Source organism: Poecilia latipinna, unplaced genomic scaffold, assembly GCF_001443285.1.
Source record: "Poecilia latipinna isolate Pla-1442-1.1 unplaced genomic scaffold, P_latipinna-1.0 Scaffold1574, whole genome shotgun sequence".
In the NCBI taxonomy this organism is placed as follows: domain Eukaryota; kingdom Metazoa; phylum Chordata; class Actinopteri; order Cyprinodontiformes; family Poeciliidae; genus Poecilia; species Poecilia latipinna.
Window position 1 is genome coordinate 70,879 of NW_015114190.1, and position 24,459 is coordinate 95,337.

The window sequence follows — 24,459 nt, forward strand, 5'->3', positions numbered from 1 at the left end:
CATTTAAAAAAAGTTTTAAGTCAGTTATTTTTTTTGGTTGTTAATGGAAAAAAAAAAAAAAAAAAAAAAAAAAAAAAAAAAAAAAACTTGTGGTATTTTTAGGTTTTGATTCACCCAAAAAATAACATTCAAGTCTACAACGCACACACCTGAACATTGTGTGGCACGTCCAGCTCAGTGGAGGTGGGAGGGAGCAAAGCAGGAATGTGAATACTGAGCAGTCGGGTGATTGACATGTCCATGGTGCCCAGTTTGGCTGAAGAAACGCCCAGCAGGAGTCCAATGCTGGTCATCTCATGTCCCTGCCACAAACGGAGACAGACACAGAACGAAAATTATTTCAGTCTCACTGTGGCACTTGACAGGTAATCACAGAAAATAACTACTTTATATAAATGTAAGTACTCTTTCTATTCGAGACTTGATGGTTGAAAAATAAAAAAATAAAAAGGTTTGCCATTTATTAATTTGCGGCATACATTGCTACAGTCAGGCTGGCTTACATAAAGGCACCAGCAAAAACCAAACTGGAAAGCAGGAAGCACTGAATGACTGTCTCCATTCCAGTCAGAATGGAGACAGGACACAAAAAAGAAAACTTAGAATAAAAAAGGGACAGGAAGGAAAAATGGAAGCACGCAACAAAGGAAAGAAAGACAGGATGTAGGACACTAAGGAAGCACGGCAACGGAAGGAAGAACAGAAGAAAATGGACTCAAGGAATGAAAAGAGATAAATACAGACAAAAGCCAAGGAAGAGAGGGAGTGGTAGCGTAAGAATCCTGTGGTTATTAACTCTTCACAGAATTCTTCTGAACGGTGCCCTGTGTAACATAACAGAAAAAATGTTTGAACTATGGATTTGGGTAATTTTCCACAGTGGATGTCCAGATAACGACAGCATGCATCAAGTTTATTTTAAATGGTTTTGAATAAGGTGAATTTTTGCTCTGTGCCACAAATTAAAATACGCAGAAATAAAATTCTTACTTGTGTCCTTGCCTTATGTACTTCACCGCTGTTTCGGTTTTATACTGATACTAATGAAATTACTTCCGTTTCATCTCTTAAGTGTATTTTGTAAGGGAAGGTGCTTTACCTAAATTCTATTATGGTTCATGTGACAACATTTGCTTTAAAAATGAGATAATTTAATCGCTTAGTATTTCTGAAATCTTTAAAGCATCTCATTACTACCATTAAAGTTTGAGTGTGTAAAATGTACACCTATTCATTTGGCTGCATTGTTGACTCCATGTTTGTAAAAAAAAGCAGCTGAAGCCTGGGGATTAATGATCTGCTTGGCTGTGAGCACGACTCGAAATTCTCTTTAAAACCACAGCCATGCACAATTCTGACAAACTGTTCGTTTGCATAGCGGTGTAATTTCTCTTCTACAGCGAAAGTTGAAACCAGAAGAAAACCACCACTGACGAAAACGCTTCGCTGTCAACCATGTTCACAACTTTCATTCACACTGCTGGGCTGAGCTGCTAATACCCGTCTTTGTGAATAAATAAAAGGACACTGTGAGCACTTCCTGATTGGGTTTACACGCTTTTCAATTTCGAATTTATTAGAAAATAGGATTACTTTATTTCCACTAATCAATACTTTAGGTATTCGCCAATAATATTATATGGACACGCGGTCAGTAAAATAACCTTTACGAAAAAGAAAAGAAAAACAAATAGATTGCTTCCAATTTAAATTTCACTACAAGGCCAGAATGAACATTCTAGCTTGCAATCAGAGCTAGCTGTAAGTAGCATGTGCATTCTTAGTGTAGTCAAATCTTTGAGTGGACCTTCTGCATATTTACATAAATGAGTCACAGGGGATGCACATTGACAACTACAACTTAATTTCACAATCTGAATCAACAAGAAACGAATCTTAACTGCTGAATGGTCGCAGTGGTTCCTGTTTGACTTTATTCATTTTCTCTGTGGTGACTTTTTATTATTTAGGTAAAAGAAAGAACAAAAAAATAAAGTTTTGACGTGCAGCATCCTGTTTTTCTCCACTGAAAGTGGGAAAGCATCGCCTTATTTCTAAATTTCTCAGAAGCCAGAGTTTCGCTTTGACTAGCTGTCGGGCTTTGATGCAAGTTTACAGTTCTCGTTTACGCTCATCTCAAGAGAGGTGAGCATGTTGTTGTGTGTGAGAGCAAGTAAATTAAAGCAAAGGGGAGCATCGTGCCTGTGTACTAAATTCCATGTAAGTCGGCGCGTTTACTGTGTTCTGTAAATTACTGGCGGCAGCGGTCGTTTAGAGCAACCGCCAAGCTAAATCAAGGATATTCATTAGCATCAATCTGCATGTTTCAATCGGGGAATGTTGGTGGGATTTACGTTACAAAATGAACACAAAAAAAACTGTTGAACTCTGTGCAAACCTTGGTGAGGTAGTCATGTATGTTGAGAGTAGCCAGCTTGGTGAGGTGTCCGTTGAGGCCGAGGGCCATTAGAAAGCCTGCGTACTCGTTAGCCAGCTCAGGGCTCTTTGGCTTGTTGTAGGCGATCCATGCCGAGTCCACCTTAAGATGAGAAGCAAACATAATCAGACCTTTTCGTAGAAGAAAAACGTTTTTCTTTATTGACAAGTAGAAAAGAATCAGCATTTTTAAGCAAAAGACCAAATCTAAACCCGATTCCCTAGCGATACCCAAACACACCTGCATTTCCCTGGATACTAAATAGAGCTGTTGGTTCTATTAATTAAAGTCTGTTAAAATATTCAGCCAAGAACTAGGAGGCTCCTTCAAGAAGGTGATAAATACCATCACTTCTCAAAGATTTACCATAAGTAAACTGATGTGACCTAAAAATGCCCGTATTTGATTATTTAAACAACTATCAGTTTAGTAACAGACGTCTGCTGATATTCTGCTTATGCTTGTAAAGAACACACACAAACACAACAGTAAATATTACTGTATATATGTGATTTTATTCTTGCAAAAAATGTAGTATCTTAAAAAAAGAGAAAATATTTTTGAGTTACATTATAAGTAAACATTTTATTCAACAAAATAATGGGTGCACACTAAACTACACATTGGAAGTTGTAACATAATCAGACTGAATTATTGCTGTAGCCGTTATGCAATTCAGCTTATTTATGCTTCATTTAATTTGTCTCATGTAGGAGATCAGATCTTGAAATAATGTTATGAGTAATGCAAGTGGATGCATTTCTACATTTAAACACTAAAAAGGAAAATGTTTGAAAAGAAAGGAACATGCAAAAGAAGCAAGAAAAACAAATAAATGGTTTAGATCTGCAACTTCTACTAGGGTTTATATGCAGTCATATTGCGGTTGCCTAAAGATGGCTTTTAAAAATTTGGTAGTAAAGCAAAAGAATTGGAAGCAGTTCTTACTAAACTTTTAAAAAACACATGTTCACATGAAAGCAGGCATGAGTCTTGGAGTTTTACACTAACCTGTGAAGCGGGGGCTATTTTAAGTCCCGCTGCAACTCCATTATGGAAACTGGGCCAATTGGTCATGTTGGGAGGAACATCAATGTTCCCACTGTTGAGATCTACCATAGCATTCCTGGGAGGAGCACGGCCTGGAGCAGAGAAACAGAAAGCAGACAGCATCCCAAAATAAAGGTTAATAATGTTGTACTCAATTAAATCAACCTGTTCTTTTTTTTTTTTTTTTTTTTTTTTTTAATTTTTTTTAAAAAATTCCAGATATCAAAAATAATAATAAAATCTTGAAAGCAGTAAACTATGAGGAAAAAACATTAATGCAATCGTAGCAACAACCTGTAAGGTTGAGTTTTGGTACAGGCAACGGTTCAGTTGGTACAGGATGGTAGGAAAAGAGCGTGAAGAGGCCTCTGCCAACCGGAAGAGCCATCGTCCTCTGGCACAACTGCAGAAGTCTAAAGCAGACAAATAGTAACACAAAAAGATTTCCAAGAAATTAAAAATGTCACACACAAAAACCAAATCACATAAAAGAAAATAAAACAGATTAAACGTCAAACATCTTTAGGCGTGTAAAGCAGGAACCAAAACATTCCAGATGTTTCGCTTCCCTTTAAAAGCTGCTGCATGCTCGATATTTTCTTCCAGTTAAGCATCTATTTTAGATAGTACATTATTATATTAACACAGGCAAATTGTGCTTACTTGTTTTCTTTCTCCTCTATGTACTCGTGGTCTGAAACTTCAGGCTGCTGCACAACACTGACCCGGACCGGCCTTGAGCTCTGGAGGAGCCTTCTGACTTCCTGGATCCTCAAATCTTGACTCCAGATCAGTCCTGTAACCTGAGGGAGAGAAAGGAAAAGACAAAAGATTTCACCTTATCCCAACAGTCCAAGATAATCTTTAGACAAACCAGAAGAAGCAAAAATATTCCAGTCAGGTAACAATCCAGTTACCTCATGAATTATGTCCAACATGCCATCTTCCTCCTCGTCTGCTTCTGAGGATGCAGGAGGGACCAAGGAGAATCCTGATCCTACAGACTGAAAACACTTAGAAGTGAAAATCTTTCTCGTACTCCCTTTCGGTCTCTCACTGAGCCCGAGAGTGTTTGTAAAATGCACCGAGGCGGCTGTGGGCCCGCTCAGGAGGCGGGGCATCCGGGTGGCGATGTACATAGACGATTGGCTGATCGCTTCGTCTTCCCGCCAGGAGGCTGCAGATCACACAGCTACATTAATGCAACACGTGATGGATCTGGGATTCGAAATAAACATGGAGAAGAGCGTATTACTCCCCACTCAATCCATTTCCTTCATAGGTCTCTCCCTGGACTCGGTTCAGGCCAGAGTGAGACTAACAGAGGACAGAGTGAAAACGATGCTGGACTGCTTGTCCATGTTTCACAGAGGAAATCTGGTGTCCATCAGACTCTGCAGAAGGCTCTTGGGCCTGATGGCCTCAGCATTAGCAGTGGTTCCCCCTTGGGCGACTCCTTATGAAAGGAGTCCAGTGCTGGGTGGCCTCTCAGCAGAAGCTGAATCCACATGTTTCTCACAGAGTGAGGGTTTCTGCAGCCTGCAGGGCAGCACTACGCCCTTGGTGGAACCCCAGTGTGCTGACACAGGGCGTTCCAATGGGAGTAGTGCAGAACAGGAAAGTTGACACGACAGATGCCCCATCTGATGTACTCATGTCCCAGGAGTACTGAACTGAGGAGCGGACCTCCTCTCCAGAGGGAGTCCCCTGTATGCAGAGTGAAAACTCCATCCGGAAGCGGCCAGGCTGGTCTGGCAGAGGTACGGGCAACCATCCGTGGACCTATTTGCCTCACAGCAGAACAAACAGTGTCATCTGTATTTCTCCCTGCACGATCAGAACGCACCTCTGGGGGTGGACGCACTGGCCCACAGGTGACCTCGGGTTCTGCTCTATGCCTTTCCCCCCATAGCTCTAATTTCACCAACGCTAGCCAGGGTACGAACAGAAGGGCTGACTATGATCCTCATTGCACCCCACTGGCCATCAAAACACTGGTTAGCAGAGATAACTCAGCTCCTGTGGAAGGATCCGTGGCCTCTGCTTGCATGCAGGGATCTACTGTCTCAGGCACGAGGACAAATTTTTCATCCCCACCCAGAAAGGCTGGCTTTGTGGGCTTGGCCCATGAGTGGTTCAATCTACAATCTGTAGGTCTCCCACAGAGTGTTACTGAGACAATCCAGAATGCTAGAGCTCCAGCAACAAGATCTTTGTATGAGAACAAATGATCTGTTTTTGAAAAATGGTGCTCTGAAATTCAGGAAATCCCCTTTCAGTGTTCTGTGGCCGTGCTTTTAGCTTTTCTACAGGACCTGATTGATAAGAGAAAAGCTTTTTCTACTGTCGAGGTGTACTTGGCTGCTATTTCAGCTTGCCATGTGGGTTTTGAGGGGAAGACTGCAGGCCACCATCCCTTAGTGTGCCGGTTCATGTGGGGGGCTTGCAGGAAGCTCCCTGTCTCAAGACCCATGGCTCCATCGTGGGATTTACCCCTGGTGCTGGATGCTCTCTCTGCCTCACCCTTCGAGCCTCTAGATTGGGTTGAATTAAAAATTGTAACCTTGAAAACAGCACTTCTGTTGGCATTGGTCTCTACAAAGCGTGTGGGTGAAATCCATGCTTTGTCTGTTGACCCATCTTGTATGAGGTTTTCTCCAGACAAAACTAAGGTGACTTTGCTCCCCAACCCTGCTTTTGAGCCTAAGGTGTTGGGGTCATACTCTCCAATTGAGTTGGCGGCTTTTCATCTCCCTCCCTTTTCTTCACTGGAGCAGGAGAAACTGCACAACCTTTGGCCTGTACGTGCTTTGGATATCTATTTAGAGAAAACAAAACAGGTCAGAAAAAGTGACCAGTTGTTTGTCTCTTGGGCCTTGGCCCAAGAGACTAACTAACCATTGCTCAGCATCAGCCCTATTTATAGGGGGGTGGGGGGTCCCTGCCCTCTCTGACGCTGACAGGCTCATCTCCAGCCAATCCTGGCTGGCGTAATGTAATAGGAGCTTCTGGTGAGGTTACGCCAGGGGCGTTCCCATTATGAGACACTCACGCTACTCAGAGAACTGGGGTTACGAAAGTAACCTAAAGATTTAAAGAAAATGCAGTTATCTGTAATAAAGTAAGCCAATGACAGAATAAAAGTAAAATTGGATTCTACTACAGATGGCTGCATCCTGATTTCACAAATCTCTACTTACAGCTTTGCTTTTAGCCAGGGTCATCTTGTGAGCTTGCTTGGTCAGGTCCTGTCGGCCAATCAGCAGACAGACTTCCTCTGGCCAATCAGAGGACGGCTGCTCGCGACATCGGTAAATTGCCTCTCTGATGGGCAAAGCCACCCCGAACGGGACTGACTCCAAATCCTTCAGGGTGAAGCCTGCAGCGGTGGGAAGGCAGGGGTGAATAATTTTGGTTATTTAGAGTTTAAAAGCAACCATAAAGACAGATTATGCATTTTAAAACATGGACCAACTGCTGTTAAAATGATGTTAATGAGCAGAAAACAGAAGTTTTAGTAACTGGTCCAGACCCACAGGGGGAGAGAAACCTACACCCAACTTTTAACACGGACAACGAGTCCTCCAGAGGCAGTAAAAAAACCCCCGTTTGATTTAAGAATATATTTTACAAACTATAACCTCAGTAACCACCTTAGAGGGAACTGAACTGGAGGAGTTTAACTTCTATAAATAACTGGGAACCTTAAATGATTCCCTCTTTTAAAAACACATGTTGAGAGCCTTGTGAAACAGCTGCGACAGAAACTCGGTTTTTAAGTTTGAAAATAAAGATTTGCAGCCACCTTTTCACTGGTGCTGGACAGCGGGAATGTTTTCGAGCGAATGTGTCTTCTCAAGATCTCCATATAGCGGAGAAGCTTACAACTCTTCACGGAGGTTCATGACAGAGCGCAGTCTTTTATCCAAAAAGGCCATTTTTTCTCCTCTGCCTGCTTGTATTTGTTTTCTGACAGCCATAGAAAGTAGAGGAAGTTGATGTTTTCGATCTCAGGGTTAGTTGTTGCTTTGGGTTCAGGATAACAGCAATGAAACTGAGGCTGTTTTCCCATTTCCCTTCTCTAAAAAGGAATGAGTAGCAGAACAACTGGAACAGAACTGAATGCGTTCAAATCCAAATTATGAGAACTTGAGGTTAACTCCCTTTAATGTTTTTAGTATATTTTTAAAATTAATTCTCAACTCAATAAAACCTGGTATCATAAATGTCAGATTAAGCTAAATATGTATGTTTTCTACTGCATTACTAGCTAATTTTTATTTAATCAAACATAATTGACTATTTATCGGATAGTTTATTGTTTTTTTATATATATAATTATTATTTCATCATAGGTTTTTATTTGTACTTTCCCCACAATTCCTCCTCTATAGTTCTTATTTTAGCGCTTTATGTATATTCACCTGTATTTACACGCTTGTAAGAAAAGGTCTCTACCAGTAAAGTTTGATTGGCTACATTGCCCCACAATTGTTCTCATATCTATATAACATATCTGATTTGACTGTGAAAGTCAATTTGTTGACTTTAGCTTCATTGCAAGTGTCAAAACATCCATTGTTGTGAGGTAATGTTGTGAAAATGATTCGCTGCTCGTACCCTGTGAGGTGAGCCACACCACCAGCTGCTCAGCTAGACTCTCACTGGAAACCCTGACCTTCACACTGCTCTGCCTGGAAAAACAAAAAACAGAAGTACTTTGTGAGAAAAATCACCAATCATTTCAATCATGATTTGATGACAGAGTTTTTAAACGCACAAAAAAAATGTCATGTCTGTAGATAGTTGTACAAAATCTTTGAATTTATTTTACCTTCTGGAGTTTGGCTCACTAGCACGGGATCTCTGGCCTAGAATGATAAAGACACGGACATTAAACAAAATGTAAGCAATATCTCAACTTCCATAAATGAAGCCTTATTTATGAGTTAGAATTATAATAACATAAGGTATTCTAAAGTTTTCCTGAAATTCTTTAAATCTGCTACTAAAATTTGGCATGAAACACACTTGGATTAAGAGTGAAAGTGCCAGTGTTATGTATTGACCATGCACAAGTAAACAGGTTTCAGTTGTTATTATGAAAATGCCATGTATATCAAATATGACTTAAAAGAAATGTTATTTTCTAATTTAAAACCTTGAAATTGGGCCTCTGTCTCTTTAAAAACTCCTGCTCTTTCTGAAACTCGGCCTTCAGGATGTCATGATGAGTAAATCATGCTTTTCTTTTTTTGTGACAAGGAATCTGTTCTACTTGAAAATTAAGTCTTAATGCTGGAAGGACAAAAACTAAAGTTTTCTCATCACTCACAGGCTCAAGGCTAAATTCGTTGACAGAAGAAAAATGGTGGATCAAATAACTGCCACCAAGGAGCTCTAGTGGGCTTTAACATGAGAGGACAACAAAGAAGGAGGAAAAGCAGGAGACTGTGTAATAATCTGACTCTGAAGCAGAGCACAGTGGGGCTGACAGTTAATATGGGTGGCTTGTGAATAAATGATTACACCGAGGAAAACAAGCTGTCCAAGTGTTGTTTCAGGCCATTTAAAAAATACACTGAACTTTGAGTTTCAGGGATATTTTTTCTGAAAATTCATCATGACCAAAAGATTTGTGCATTTTTGTTGGTGTCTAATGTGGTTTCTGTGCTAGTGAACACAGAATAATGCAGCCGAAGAGGACAGTCTCTGGTAACTAAACCTTTGACGCTGTTGCAGCTTCAAACAGACAAATCATTTTATTAAATGTTTTATAAAAGGTTTAGTGAGGGATTTCCTTTGTCAGGAAAACAACTAAGAGCTTCTCCCATTGAAGTGGTCCCTGTGCTGCAACATCCTGTACTAAACTGGTTCTATATAAAGAAATACAAACAGGCAGAAGTCACCTTGGTCCCTTAAAACTTCCACTCTGCTGCTTCCTGAGTTTATATACAGGATCAAAGCACATTTTTTATTTTATCCTTATGAATAGTCATCTTAAAATGACCCATTTAACGAATGCATAATGCTTTAAAAAAGCAGATCTGGATTTATAAACACCACTGCACACAGGTGTTACACTTACAGTTTCAAGCAGGATTCAAGAACACAGGCTTGCAACAACAGTAGAGCAAGTAACAGACTATTTATATATTAAGCAAAAACAGAAATAATGAAAATGATCATAGATCCAGTTTAAAATCTTGTTGCAAGAATCTGAACTTTTGTACGTTTCTTTAGGTTCTCTGTCAGCAAGTTCAAAATCAAAATTATCAATAATTTGGTCAAAAACTCAAGTTGCATTATGGTACACTAACCATTGTTATAATAAAGTTAAGAATTTTAATGGAAAAAAGGCCTGGCTGTTCTATTATCCACATCAATCCTGACATGAGAAATTATAAAACCGAACTGCAGCACATTGAAACTCATTTGGGTAAATTTTGTTTCATTCATGCATCAAAACTTCTGTTCCTTTGTCTAAGCTCAAGACAAAAGTAATGAGAAAAACCAACCCACTCCGGCCCCTTTTACTTTCCTTTCTTTTTTCTTCCCTTTTTGGGCCACACAGTTACCGTTCTCGGCTATTTTAACCACTGGCTGGCTGATTGGTGCACTGCTGCTTTGGTCCAAAACCCCCAACATCTGGCATAAAAATAAACAACAGTGAAACATACCTGCTGAGAGCTTCAGGAGGTACTTCCATTCATTTGTCGATGTAGCATTATCATCTCCAATGATGTACAGAGCATAACTCTTAAAAAAAGAAAAAGGAGACCCAAAAAAAGTTATTTTTACATAAAAGGCAATAACTCAAGTGAAACAAACTTCAACGACATTGTTGATACTACAACAAAACAAAAACATTTAGCTGGTTTTGTCAGTTCTTTTCAACATGACTGAACATGTTTACAAAATGTCAATATTCAGGGTTGAGAGGAAACGGATAATAAAATACGTTTATGTGTGTTATTTTAGAAATTTTGTAATAAATTAAACGAATTTAGGATATTCTGACAGAATGTTTCCACTTTGCGTATGTACCGGAGTTACAAAAAAAAAAAAAAAAGAAAGAAAAAACAGAAAGTGGACAGGTCATCATCCTACCCAGTTATAATAAGAATTAGCATCAAAATTGCATGGTTAGTAAACATGCAGCATTTATTTTTGTTTTTATTAAGAACATCTGTAAGGGATCAATATGGCTACCACAGCATCATAATGTTAAGCATTAATCAAAAACATTTGATTGTTTTTAATCAAACATTAACATTAATCAAACATTAACATAAACATATAATGTTTCTAAAACCTTAAAAACATTATATGTTTATATTAAGAATAAAACAAGGTAAATAACTGAAATCTAAATAATTGGGTAAAGTTCTTTAGGTTGCTTTATATATATATATATATATATATATACATATACATACACATACATATAAGTAACAATGGCTTAAAAGACATTCAAATACAGGAAGTGTGATTATACCAGAACCAGCAGCTTGGTCCTCTGACAGATGCCAGGCAGGTATGGAAATGGGGGGCTCACCTCCCCTCTCAAGCAGCTACTGAGCCAATTGAACACACATGGCGGATCAGAGCTGAGGAAGGTCGGCCGGTGCATCTGACCAATCACAGCTGATAACAAAGAGTGGGCCAGTCAAAGGTCAAGACAACGGGGAAGAAGTAAAAAGTTCAGTCACTGCTGGTAAACAACAATTACCAGAGAAGTAATGAAATTTAAACTTTAGTTGAAATAATATGCTTATACTGGAATTACCTGGACAAATACAAAGAGCTCTCTAGGCTTTTATGAGCATCAGAACCTTTTTTTTTTTTTTTTTTGGCTTTACAATTACATGTCTTGTGCATTTCCTGCCTGAATATCACATTAACCCATTCAGTCTCTTACCCTGGTCTATGATGCAGCTCTCTGTAAAGCAGCTAATTAATGAAGGGTAGTCTCTCCAGTACAGATCAACATATTCCTCCAGCTGCAGGTCTCTGCAAACAAACAATGAATCACATAAATAGAGTGCAGAGGAAAAGTATTTGCCCCCCTGATATCTGCCATTCAGTCTCCTTTTCCTTTTTTTGCTCAGCGTTAGTATCTTAGATAACGTTCTGGATTTCTTTTTTGCAAACCCCTACATGCATTGTTGACCACTGTTTGCAGTTTTGTCCATTTTTAGATAATTGTGCTTACAATGTCAGCCTGGTGAAAACCAGACCTGGACTCTCGGCTATTGACAAACGAATATTTACTTCCTCCACTGTCATTACTAAAAACTACAGGCAGACTTCTATTTTATAACAGCGCAGAAAATAAACATCGTCGTTCACAACTTTTCCTTCTGTTCACTGATTGGCCAGGTCAAAATTCAACTTGGGAAATCAAAGTCAATGGGAGAGAGCCCAGATAGAGTAGTGAAGAAAGATGAGAATCAAATGGGATTTGTGTAGGAAAGCAGTGGTTGACTGGAAAAACAAAGCCTTAAAAATGCCTTTGTAACCTTTTGCAGACCAAAACTATGACTTTGTTTCTCAGCTGATCTTGAATTTCTTCAGGCTCGATGTGTCGCTTTCAGACATTTTAGCCTTCTTCATGTTGTCAGACAGATTTTAGGTCAGGTGTGGGTAGAAAATTGAAATATATTTATGTTGTGCTAATTTGGTTTGGGCAGCTTGTTTCCCCTAAAATGTTTGTATTTACTCAAATTACCTTTGTTTAATGATCTGAAACATTAAATGAGCAAAAACAAAGAGTAAAAGCTGGGCAGCTTGGATTCTGTCATTTCCCTTTGATTAAAGCAAAGGACCATTTCCATTATTAATAATTCATAGCTTAGAAGATCATGTCTACCTTGCGGTAGTTTTTTTTTTACTAGTGTCTGCTGCTGCACACCAAGGCAATAAACTGAAAAGTCATTAGAGCTATTCTAGAAATATCCCGACATTCTCAAATAGCTTCTGTGACATTTAACTAGTTTAGGGCTGCAATTGCCGCAAGATGGAGCAAAAGTAATTAAGAACCATGAACCACTGCTATTGACCTGCAAACCAAGAGCTCAATGGCAGGCAACAGTCTTTTTTCAAGGAACATTTAAAAATGTCTTCTTCACTGTATGGGACACCCTATATTTAGATAGGTAAAGCCCTAATTAGACTAAAAAATAAAATTGTCCTCCTTATCCCTCCATCCCAGATTCAACATGACAACAGTTTAAAGTGAAAACCTACTCTACCCTTCAACTTCAATATTCTGACCAAAAGAACTTGAAAAGTGTAACTAAATTTTGCAGGTGTATAGCATTTTTAATTGGTCTGCATTTAAAATAAAATAAAAACATTATAGATAGTTGTATTACACCCATAAAAAATTAATGTTAGATTATTTTATTAACAGTGATAATAGTTGCTACTTTTGTGTTTTAAACAAAAGCAATCACGTGACATAGTTCTTGCATTTTTTGGAGTTACCACCATGAAACTGGGGGTATTTCCACTCAAAGTTTATTATAGCAGAACAATCTGCCCCTCTCCCAAACTTACCGCTAATGGATATTTAGACAATTTGGGCCAAACGCATGATTCACAACATGATTCTGAATATATTAGTTTCAAAATAAAACTAGAAGCCCTCTGAGTAAATTTGTCCTGGGCTGTGAAAAGTTCATCTGAATACTGAAACTTCCTTCCTTGACTGGCAGAATTTGTATCAAGAAAACAATCTTTATGGCAGAATCTATCTATGGACTCAAAGTGTTTACAAACTAATAAAAACATTTCTGTTTTACAACAGCCCGTCTCCTCGTTCATTTATCAAACTGCCTTAATGAAATGTTGCATTTCCAGAGGAAAGTGAGGCTGAGGATGGGATACAAACTGATGAAATTACTGTGAATGCGACAATATTAAAAAACGACAGATGGCAAAACAATTCAACTCAAACAAAGAGGATAAACTATTTTTAAAATTATGACAAAGCAATCAGTTATCATTTGCTTTGCCTGTTAATAAAGAACAGAAAGCATAAAAAATGTCAGCATACTTAAATACAACCCACATACTAACAATGTAGAACAATTACTCTAAAGAGCTCTTCACTCTCCCACTCCTCTTATTCTTTTATTGTCATGGTCACCAATAACAGCAGTCACTTGACAATCTGTTAAAGTTTATTTCCCAACACACAAACCACTGAAGGGCCTTGGATTACACACAAAGTTTCACTGAAAACAATGAGTTGCATTCCCCATTTCCTTCTGTGTGCGAAGGTTCAATGTAGTTTATGAGAATGTTCAACAGGCTGTTTGTAGTGATAATTGTACGCGCCTCGTGTCTGTCTGCCAACATTGTTTTATTATAGAAAGGCAGCTTAATGACTAACAGAACTTAAAAATGGAAAATAAATAAAATGGCGGCTACCTGGCCAACTGCTGCAGCAGACACACCAGTGATGAAGCTCTTGCCCTGTGCAGCTCGTCCAGCTGCAGCTCCTGGTAGAGCAGATGGAGGACACCGAAAAGGGCGGGAATGTGAGGGAACAGAGGAGCCGAACTCTCAAGTTTCAAAGATGAGCTGGAGGGAGAATCCGCCTGGTGTTGGAAAGGAAGAAAAAAAAAAAAAAAAAAAAGGTTGAAAACAGCCATTCAAAAAAAAATCTGAACTGAATCTGGAATTGAAATGATTTGAAGCACATTTGGGGAACATATTGTTCTATATAACTGAATATGAATTAAACCTGTGTTGTATACACCACGAGATACATTAGTTGTGAGTTGGCACCACATAAATAAACTTTAAAGAAATGAGAAAGTATTGCGTTTAAACGTTTTCCAGCAACTCAAAACAACATTTACATCCGTCTGCCATTTAAAATATACACTCCAATTCCCTCCTTTCTGCAAAATCAATATTAGTAACTTACAAAGCTCTTCAAGTCAGACGCACATGATGTATACAAAGATGCAGAAAGAACAAGAGAGGCAACAAAAATGGATGTGGAGAATAACAAGCACTACCTCTTTGAAGAGGCAGAAAAATCTTTTACTTTCATTGATCTTTATATGTTGTAAAATCTAAAAAGCATGGGTTCAATATGGAATAAAGCAGACTGGGTTACGTACAGAAAACGGGTCCTCTTTTTCTGCGGCAGGAACATTGTTTGGGTCCACTGATCCACAGACGGGCTGAGAATTTATCTGACGCTGATAGTGAGATGCCAACAGGTAGTCCCAGTCCTACAAAACCAGGATTATAGATCAATGCCAGTCTGAAGTTGGATTATTGCAACCATAACCACAACTAGATTCAAATGCTAAAAATGATAACATTATAATGACACTTAGTGAGTTCCTTCAATTCTAGAGGGGTAAAACATAAATAAATTAAAAAAAAAAGTACTAAAGTCAGATTTACAGCATAATCCAGAAATAATGCCAATGAGCCACATGTTTTAACCAGCAGCACCTCTTAGTGAACTACATAGTTTCACTAACAAGCTATGCCTGTATGGGTTAGATGTACCTTCCGTTATAAAATGCCTTAAATACACTCAAACACACTTTTTCCAACTTCAGACATATCCTGAAACAATCAGAGCAGAGCTTAATGATGGAAAGGAAACCTGTTTTCACTCAACTTGAACATGTTCAGTGAAGTTCAACGGACAACATTAACAGATATTATCTCAGGTCTTTTCAGAGATACTAAAGTTGTCTCTGAGCTGGCACTGGCCATATTTCTATCAATGTTTCTTTAAGCACATTTTGAAGTGTCTCATTAGAAAAGGTTGTAGGAAACAGAAAAATTCAAAATGTTTTTTTCGCTCGCTTGAAGTGGTCTTTGGCTCTTCTGAAAGAGAGTTGATGCACTAAAGGGGTAGATGGAAAGACATTAGCCGATTAAGTTCTGATGTAGCAATCTTTCCCATCCACCAGTGGGTCTGTGCCTTACCAGAGGCACAAAAATGTTTTTTGCAATATTTGTTCAAAATCTGTATGACCATCCATGCTGGAGGGAAACGTGGTTTCTTGCATCACACCCAAACTGAGGGCCTTCTAGTCGGAAATCCAAAATCACTGACATTTACGCGTTGTTTGGCTCTATCATCAGCAAAACAAACAAAGAAAATTGTATATTTCTCTCCATTACTTGGGTTCAAACAAAAAAAAAAATTACATCTCAGGTAAATATTTTACAGAAATGTTTGTTTTGATCTTGTACTGGGATTCAGCTTGGTTAGGCTTTGAGATCCAGGTTTAATTTCTAAGAAATAGAGACATCAGTGCTTTTTAAGACAGTGATGTCAAATTTAAGAGTCTCCTTCCGCAGATTTGTACTTTCCTACAAAATGGCCTGAAAATAAAGAAAAAAATCTGAACTAAGTGGTATGAAAACATGTTCTCGCATTGCTGTTGTGGGCCAGTTATTATTGGTTTTGTTTTTCAACAATTTTCAAAATGGCTTTAAACCAAGTAACGCAAGTCTGTTGAAAGGGTGAAGGGGTGTGAATACTTTCTGGAGGCACTGTATATCATTATATGCAGGTTACAGCAGGGGTTATTCTCAACTAAAATTAACAACACAGTAGCTTAAGTAAAATCTGACACATCTTTCCTCGGGTCAAAAATAAAGCAGCACACTGAGCCTGCAGCTGATTGACATTTTCCAGACGTGTTTGCTTTAATGAGAAAAACACACAAACACGGATTAGCTAAGAAATCCCCTTTAATGAGACACATTTTAAGAAAACCCTCGAAGGCCAACTCGCAGAGGAGCGATTTGTTTCATCTTTCCTTTATATAATTAAAGTGCAGGTCAGGCACTTGAAGGAAGGACAGAGTGAACGTCCACTCTGGAGGTCTTTATTCACACGCAAGCAAAATTGTGTGTGAATGTAGAGCAGAGGACCAATTATATTCTCTGCAACTTCATATAAACTGCACCAATTCTCTCTGTGAGCAAAAGTTTAAAAACTGGATGAGGCTCGCTTTTGGTTGAAAGGATTTAATATATTTGAATGGACTTCTTAAATGGCAGAAATGCAAATAGAACGGCCAGCAAATCTGAGTAGATCTTCTATGAATGTTCTCAAAAATACATCTTGGTTATGTTTCTCAATATAACAAACAGGACTCCTGATGAATAGTTGTTTTTTTCCCCTCCACAGATACATATATTTGTTATCGTTGTTCACATTATGCATCTTGCATACCTCATCAGAGCCTCCATCAGAAGGACGAGCCTTCTTGGCAGCAATAACTGGAGAGAGTGGGACTTCAAACTGCAGCTTAAGAAGGAAAAAAGAAAAACGAAAACAAGAAAATGATCAACTGAAGGAATATTTTTGTTTGATAAAAAAAACAAACAAAAAAAAAACAAAACGTTTTGAAGACGTTACATATTTTAGTCAGCTGAGAACTTTCTCAACAGTCGGATCTGATTATGAAGGTGTAACCATCAGTGTTTTTTGAAGATGCACCGAACCTCACTGAAAATTGGAAGAGAAGAATCAAACAGCTGACTCACGTGTCGAGTCCAGGCCAGGCGCTCTGTGTTGTAGCCCATCAGCGTCATGAAACAGGTGACGAATTGGCTCCACTCTGCATGAGTGCTGGGACCGCCGGGGGCGTTGTAGATGTTGTACCACTTCACCAGAACCTGCATATTTTATGAGAAAAATCTAATTTCTCTCATGACCTAATTATCGTACCAAGATCTGTACTTTTAAAGGTTCGATATGAAGTTGAACAGAGATAACATTTTTGTTCTGCAGAGAAATAAGTAATCTATAATCTATGGCAAGTTTTAATGTAGATGCAACCTAATTAAATATATTCACGTCATTATTTACTAAAGTAGAGGTAGTTTCTACATGGTAAAAACTAAAAATCATAATAATAAAGTTTAAATGGGGAAAAAAAGTTTAAGGAAACATTTGGTAAGGTTGTGGTAATAGTTCTATCAGCATAGGAAGAATCTGTCAGTCATGACTTAATTAAAACAATAATGAAAAAGTTTAATGTGAATATTAATGTTTCAGATTTATTTAGCTGTGCACTCTCAACTCCATCAAATCTGGGTTTCAACATCCCCACTTTAACAAACCTTCATGGCAACGTCTTTGGGCAGGATGAACCGAATTGCTTGAAGGCACTTCCTCACTGCAACAAAACAAAATGAAAAAACATTTTTTTCTAGAGTTTCAATTGAATTGCGTCCTAAACCCCACAGAACTTCAGGTTGAGTCATGCAAGAGGCCAACCAGGTGACTGGATTTATTAAAACTACAGTTTTTATAAAGATATTTTACAAAAAAAAAATTAAATTGAATGCATTTATCCTCCTCTGATCATTACCTTGAACATAACAATTATAATAATAATCCTAGCTTCATTTATTTAAAGCAAGAGCTCTTTCCTTGTGTGATATCCATTTTATCATGACAATATGTGGCTGATGCTTTTTAACAAATGTCAAAAAAGAAAAGGGAGAAGAAAAAAAAAAAACAGTAGCACATTAATTGATGTTGCTGTGTCTGACCAATCAGATTCCTAATCAGCATCACTAGGCTGTCTTAATTGGTCGTCCGAAGTCAGAAAGGTCGAAAAGGAAGTGGATAAATGCCATTTCATTAGAAGAACGCCTCGTCCGTTCGATCGATTACTAAATAATAGGAAACGGTGCAGGAACAAGGAACAGGCAAGAAACAAAAGGAAGATAAAGTCGTCTTCAAACACAGCTGACACAGTGGGAATTAATTATAGCTGAAAACAGAAATAAATTACCATTTTGGTTTACAGTAAAAACCAGAGCTCCCACAGGACAGATAAGATTTAGATAGTGGAAGATGACAAAGCTAATCCCCAGTTTAACTGGTCAGATAATGCATTAGAGCTACATTACCTTAGTTCTTAGACATTAAGATATGGCAGGGATTAATACTTTTAGGTCGAAGCTGTATTACCAAGTAAAACTGTCAATTTCCCTGATTTATCACCTCCCTCAGGATAAAAGCAAAATTATTCATGTAAATGTCTCGTAAAGGTTGTAACCAATTGTGCCTTATGAATCGTATTATACCATACAGAATTATCAAATAACTTATGAAATGACAAAAACAATAAAAAAAAATCTGATTGCTCTTTCTTTGCAGGTCATTTTCAAAAGCAGAGAAAAGAAACAGACACCATTAAAGCAAAGCAGAAAGGTCAGAATGACAGAGCCTCTTATTACACAGCAGCAGATTTCATCTTGGTCCTCCATCCTCAGCTGTCAATTATGACGAAGATGCTTTTTATTTTAGAAAGCAACTGCTCAAAAACTCCAAAACAGAACAGCATTCAAGCATTAGCTTTTCCTGAGAGAAAAAATCCTGCTACATCAAATAGACGTAAAAGAAAAATCCAATAGATAAATGATCGCAGAGAAGCAATTCATTCTCATGCTTTATTTCCAACTCTACAAATTAGATGACCTAAAAGTAGATAATTCCCAAAGGTGTTGGGGTCCAAAGAATAAATTGTTTCATGCGATAATTAACATCAAAAAGTATAATTAGGTGTTTAACTGTACACACAAGTCATGTTAGGGACAGACTGGTAAACAACCCCACTAGCGAGCCGACTCTGAGCTATTAGGCTGTGCACAACGCAGGATTAGAGTACTTCTATATTCATTATAAATTAAGAGATTTTTTTTCCTCCAGTTTGAACTTAACTGGATACCCGCCACAAAACAAAAAAAATAATTAAATCAAAAACTAAAAGATGTTGTATTAACTTAAAATTATTACTTTTTTCAGTATTCTAATTAATGTTGCTTTATTACCTACAAAAAGAGTATTTCTCCTAATTGGAACATACAAAATGAACACGTCATGAAAATGTAACTCCTGCTTCACCGTCTTGATAAATACCAACACATTTCAGTACCTCTATCAGCGTTTTGGATGTAATATAATAATGGAGGTGAGAGAGGAAAACTTAATCATTCTCGATGAAATATTTCTGATGTCTTTATTATTTTTAAAAATAAATAATCAAAAAAAAATTATGAGAACAAGTTAGGTTGGAGATGTCCATGTGATTTTTTTATTTAAATTTTTTCTCCCCAAGCTGCAGAGAACATTGACGTGGCGGATTAATTATAACCATTAAGAAGCGTCAGTCAGTCTGTGTGTGTGTGTGTGTGTGTGTGTGTGTGTGTGTGTGTGTGTGTGTGTGTGTGCGTGCGCGCCTGCTTTGTAATGGCATCCTCCAGTATAAAAGATTTTACGTCACTGTGAAGCATAGAGCAGCTCGCAAACCTAATTCTGAAGCGCTTGACTGCTCTGACTCAGTCATTTCTGTCTCCATTTGTCTGGGCAGCAATGGGGCGAGTAAAAAGAAAGAAAGTAAATAATTTATTAACACATTGCTTAATTAGACAACACCACCTTGTTTTTGTTGCCTGTGCTAAATCAAGAGTGTCTTACCCAGCTCAGAGGTAGCTATCTCTGGGATACAGATCCTCAGCATCACGCCACTGCTTAGCTCCTAGAAATAAAGAGAAATAGCACAAAAATTCACATTACAACTCCAATTCCACACAGATGTTGGGGAAACAGATGAGGTGTTTAATAAGACACTTTCAGCAGTGCAATTCTCCAATCTATACAACTGTAAACTCCAACTAAAGCAGGTAAATTGAATTTGTCCAGCCTCTATTAGATTATCTCTACCTTTGCTTTTTCTGTTGCATAATGAAAAAGATACTCTGTGCAAAGGCCAACTGGTTTCTATCAGGAGATGGAATCCCTCAGCACAAAAAAAAAAACCTGAGGTAAATAGAAATATAAATTGATTTGTGAAATGAATGATTGTCTAGAAGTGGAACGCATACACTTGGTGAAAATAAGTGTTTTTGGAAAACAGAAACAACAGATTTACTTGAAGCCAGAAACTTCTGCAGCGTTGGACCAGAACTGGAGCTCCAGCTGAAGGTTCTTTGGGGAAAGTTTCCATTCCTCTCTTTACTATGTAGATTGTAATTTAGAAGCAGTTCCCTGCTTAACATCATTTATGGAACTGATTTTTATTTTTATATATATATATATATATATATATATATATATATATAGACAATCCATGAAAAAATGTAATGAACTTAAGATTTTTTTATTTAATTTCAATGTGCTAAAAATTATTTTCAAATAAATTCAATTTCATGCTGTAAAAAGGTGATAAGGATTTAGTTATGATTTGATATTAAGTACTTTACCGAGGAAAGGAATAAATGTGTGGCGTTAGCATTGGAAATGTATGAACAGAGCGGTAAAATGTCTGAACTGTTTCAAAAAAATAAAAAATAAAAAACAAATAAAAAAAATCAACCTACCAGAGTGACCCGGTTGCACACAGGGTCCCGCAAAGAGAGGATGAAAGGTGTGGCTTGTTGAAACGAGAAGTCTTCAAAGAAAGAAGCTTCCTGCTGTTTAATGTTTAGACTCTTCAGCTCCGACACTGGAGAGGGCATTGCATCCTTAAACAAGGAATAAAACAATGCATTAATTATTTTTTTAAAAATCAGGTAAGATGACAAGAAGACAAGAAGAAATATGCCTGAAATACTAAAATACCGCAATTTCCGAACTATTAAGCTGCACCTGTAAGTTTTAAGAAGAAAAAAAACACAAAAAAACATGCATATACCTATCTACAAGCTGCAAGGTGTCCACACTGTAACATGAGATACTTACACAGAGATTTTTTTTTTTTTTAATTTAATGAAATACATACCACTAACTACAAGTACATACAATACATACTCTTTCCTGAATAGTATCTGTAACATGACAACATGAAAAAGTAAAATTAATACAGCAGCCTACCAGGAAAACTCCTTGATTACCAGCTTCATCAACCTAAAACTACTAAAGTCGCATTCTTTAGCATTTGAATTAAACAGCCTCAGAAAAAACATTGTTGCTGCAGCGTTCAAAGCACGTGAGAAAAGTAGCGACTTACAGTCTGGAAATTACGGTATTCAAACATGGACAGGAAAATTTGCAATAAATGTAAAAACATTAACTGTAGAGTACTTCTGTCAAATTTGACAATTTAAAATATGTACATAATATGAATATTCAAGTTAAAAAGACAACTCAACATATAACTTTGTGGAATAAACGCAACTGTTTCCTACTTCTAGTCTGAATAATACATCGTCAGTGCGTCGAGTGGAGTGCATTAACGCCACATTCTTTTACCTCATTAAGCCTGTGGATGTGCCTGCTGCCTGCATTAGCAGGTGTACTGACTGTCTCCACCGGTGTGCTGAGATAAGGGAGTTGATTGGTCAGGCTGATGGAGTGAGACAACGGACTGGGGAGATGCACCTTACTGACCTGCAGGAGCATAAAGGAAGCCGATTCAGGACTGCATCACTAAAATACTCTATTGAATAAGTTAACACTAACGGTATGTGAGGCAGCTGAGTGTTAATGCAGTTATCAACCTGTCCCCATGTTGTCCTTACCCTTGTGATTCCTGTGTAAATAACTAGACTGCCACAAGCCTCCAGAACCAACATGGTATCTATATTCTGGAGAGCAAAAACATCATACAAATGAGACTTTTCAAAAAACAAAGCAGAACTAAAAACTTGCCATTTGTGGTTTTTTTCCCTCCACAGTGCTCCAAAGTTCAGAATATTTTAGACACATTTTAGGGCAGAAAGCAGAGAAAATGAATTAATAGTTAAATAAGATATTTCAGTATACAAATATTTAAATTGTAATAAAATTATCTAAAATTAAATGGGTTTTATACTAAACTCAAAAAATATACACATGGATCAAAGTCTAGATAAAATGGACCTATAAACATTTTTTATGTTTTTTTTAAACATAAAAATGGAAATTAATAAGATACCAAAATGGTAAAATCAATATAATTTATTTCTTTTTTCATATAACCAATTAACTTCCATCTTTACATTAAAAAGGGGACAAAAGAAGTAAATTTATTTAGGGATTAGAACACGCCGCTTCCCTTTCTGATAGGAAAATGTTTTGGAACTGGTTGTACTGGGATGCCATGAATACCTGCAGAGGAGCAGCATCTTTTGCAGGAATGGTTGTGACGGAGGGGAAGATGAGCTGAGTGGCATCATTGCTCTCTATAAACTTCACGCATCTGTAGGAACAAAAACACAGCCATTTGTAAGTGCACATTTCACCGTTTAATATGATAGGGAAGGGAAAAGGAAGAAGGAAAAGCACAGAAAAACATTCTAGATTAAATTTGCTTTGTAGAGATAATCAATTCTCATTGCTCTAATGGCTCTTTAATGTTGACCCAATTGTTTGGTAGGATTCAGACAGCATCCGTCAACTACACTGTTATTGCGCCTTCTTCGTTGTAGAGCTTTAAATAAAGACATGATCAGATCTTTACTGGATAGAGAAACTCTTGAAATTCAAACTAAAATTAATAAAAATACAACAGGGTTTGGCAAATTAGAAATGTAAGTACAGACTCAAAGCCAAATATACGGACAAAAAAAGTGATGTACAATATACCAGTGTTTGTTTTTGTGCTTTTGGTTCACTGCAAACACAGATTCCAGATAATGATAGTCAATCCACCTAAAAAATGTTATAAATTACTTCCATATCAAGATCAAGAAAGTTTTAGGGGTTGCATCCTGCTACATCAGCTGTTTTCTTGTTGTTGTTTTTTGAGAGAGAGAAAGAGAGAGTCTCAGTTTAGTTTCTGAATTATTTAATCAAAGCTTTTTCTGCACCATTTTAAAAAATTAAATAAAAAATAAAATAAGAATTACAAAATATATTGCTGCCATAATGATAAATTATTAATCATTGCAGCAAAGATGTTCAACAAATGCACATTTATGCAGTCGTTTAATTCCCCATTACTTTATTTTTGTGTGTGTGTGTGGTTTGGAGTTGTCGCAGCAGCAGTTGTTGCTCTTGGCAACCGCCTATATGGCCCATGTCAAAGGCTGGTCGTGTCTGACATGCGAACACCACACTAGTATATAGTACTACACAGAGAAAGCTTATTTGATACCAGAACTTTTTTTTCCTTACATAAAAGTACTTTTCACTTCCTGCTATTCCAACATTTTCATTTAATTGTTTATTTTTCTGTGTTGTATTTTTGCTGCCTCTTGGCCAAAACTCTTTTGAAAAAGAGGATCTTAATTTCAATGTTTTTTTTTTTGTTTTTTTTTTATAAAAGTTAAAGGTTAAATAAAAAACTCACTAAGAGTGACGTAACTAGATCTATAAGCTGCATCAATAATTCTGAAGAGTATAAATGGTATAAACTTCAAGTTTAAGGCTTGCTAATTAAACTTGATGTGGCAGCCAATGTGGTGTCAGATTGTACAGAAAAAAAAACAAGGGAGCAGCTGTAAAGGACATGGATTCATTCCAAGTTGGAAAAACAAAAATGTTTTTGTCGCTTCTTATGCAATAATCATCAATGGCAAAATAAAAGGCATTGATAAATAAAAGCCAAAAATTGCAGAAGTAGTGAATATTTGCTTACCTCAGGTGTTGATGTGATTCCACCAGGAAGCAGAGATAATGGTTCTCACACAGGTCAGAAGTCAGAAACACTTTAGAAGCTTGGCTGCTCATCTCCCTGAAAAATGCAAGAAATCAGCACTAGTAAAACACTGAGGGACACAAAACTGAAACAGCATGACAGAATGTGTAATAAATAGTTTTTAGGTGTTTTGTACAACTTTGTCATATTCACTATTCCCAGAAAAACTTTAACATTTTGCTTAAGTGATCCACAGAAAATAATATTCAAACATAAAATATGAAAATGAATAAAATCATTAGAATATTATAACACAGACATTGACAATTTCATTAGTAAAATATATTGTTTTTATTTTTATTGGGGTATCTTTTTGTCACACAGTAGAGCAACCCCAGTTTC

General features: G+C 37.3%; 1 protein-coding gene across 3 annotated transcripts in view; it reads right to left on the reverse strand.

Moving 5' to 3' along the window:
- anapc1 (anaphase promoting complex subunit 1) overlaps nucleotides 1-24,459 on the reverse strand; it is a 54,340-nt gene that overhangs the window by 25,455 nt on the left and 4,426 nt on the right. For all 3 annotated transcript variants that reach the window (XM_015058810.1, XM_015058809.1, XM_015058808.1), the window contains exons 12-34: nucleotides 24,058-24,153; nucleotides 22,587-22,677; nucleotides 22,019-22,084; nucleotides 21,750-21,887; nucleotides 20,879-21,022; nucleotides 19,977-20,037; nucleotides 17,609-17,664; nucleotides 17,030-17,161; nucleotides 16,716-16,790; nucleotides 14,626-14,739; nucleotides 13,925-14,094; nucleotides 11,409-11,500; nucleotides 10,986-11,134; nucleotides 10,168-10,246; nucleotides 8,322-8,358; nucleotides 8,108-8,181; nucleotides 6,688-6,866; nucleotides 4,405-4,491; nucleotides 4,151-4,290; nucleotides 3,782-3,900; nucleotides 3,449-3,579; nucleotides 2,399-2,539; nucleotides 150-302 (exon numbers count right to left, since the gene is read on the reverse strand). In XM_015058810.1, coding sequence (XP_014914296.1) covers nucleotides 150-302; nucleotides 2,399-2,539; nucleotides 3,449-3,579; nucleotides 3,782-3,900; nucleotides 4,151-4,290; nucleotides 4,405-4,491; nucleotides 6,688-6,866; nucleotides 8,108-8,181; nucleotides 8,322-8,358; nucleotides 10,168-10,246; nucleotides 10,986-11,134; nucleotides 11,409-11,500; nucleotides 13,925-14,094; nucleotides 14,626-14,739; nucleotides 16,716-16,790; nucleotides 17,030-17,161; nucleotides 17,609-17,664; nucleotides 19,977-20,037; nucleotides 20,879-21,022; nucleotides 21,750-21,887; nucleotides 22,019-22,084; nucleotides 22,587-22,677; nucleotides 24,058-24,153 — 2,524 coding nt within the window. The remainder of the gene's footprint in view (nucleotides 1-149; nucleotides 303-2,398; nucleotides 2,540-3,448; nucleotides 3,580-3,781; nucleotides 3,901-4,150; nucleotides 4,291-4,404; nucleotides 4,492-6,687; nucleotides 6,867-8,107; nucleotides 8,182-8,321; nucleotides 8,359-10,167; nucleotides 10,247-10,985; nucleotides 11,135-11,408; nucleotides 11,501-13,924; nucleotides 14,095-14,625; nucleotides 14,740-16,715; nucleotides 16,791-17,029; nucleotides 17,162-17,608; nucleotides 17,665-19,976; nucleotides 20,038-20,878; nucleotides 21,023-21,749; nucleotides 21,888-22,018; nucleotides 22,085-22,586; nucleotides 22,678-24,057; nucleotides 24,154-24,459) is intronic.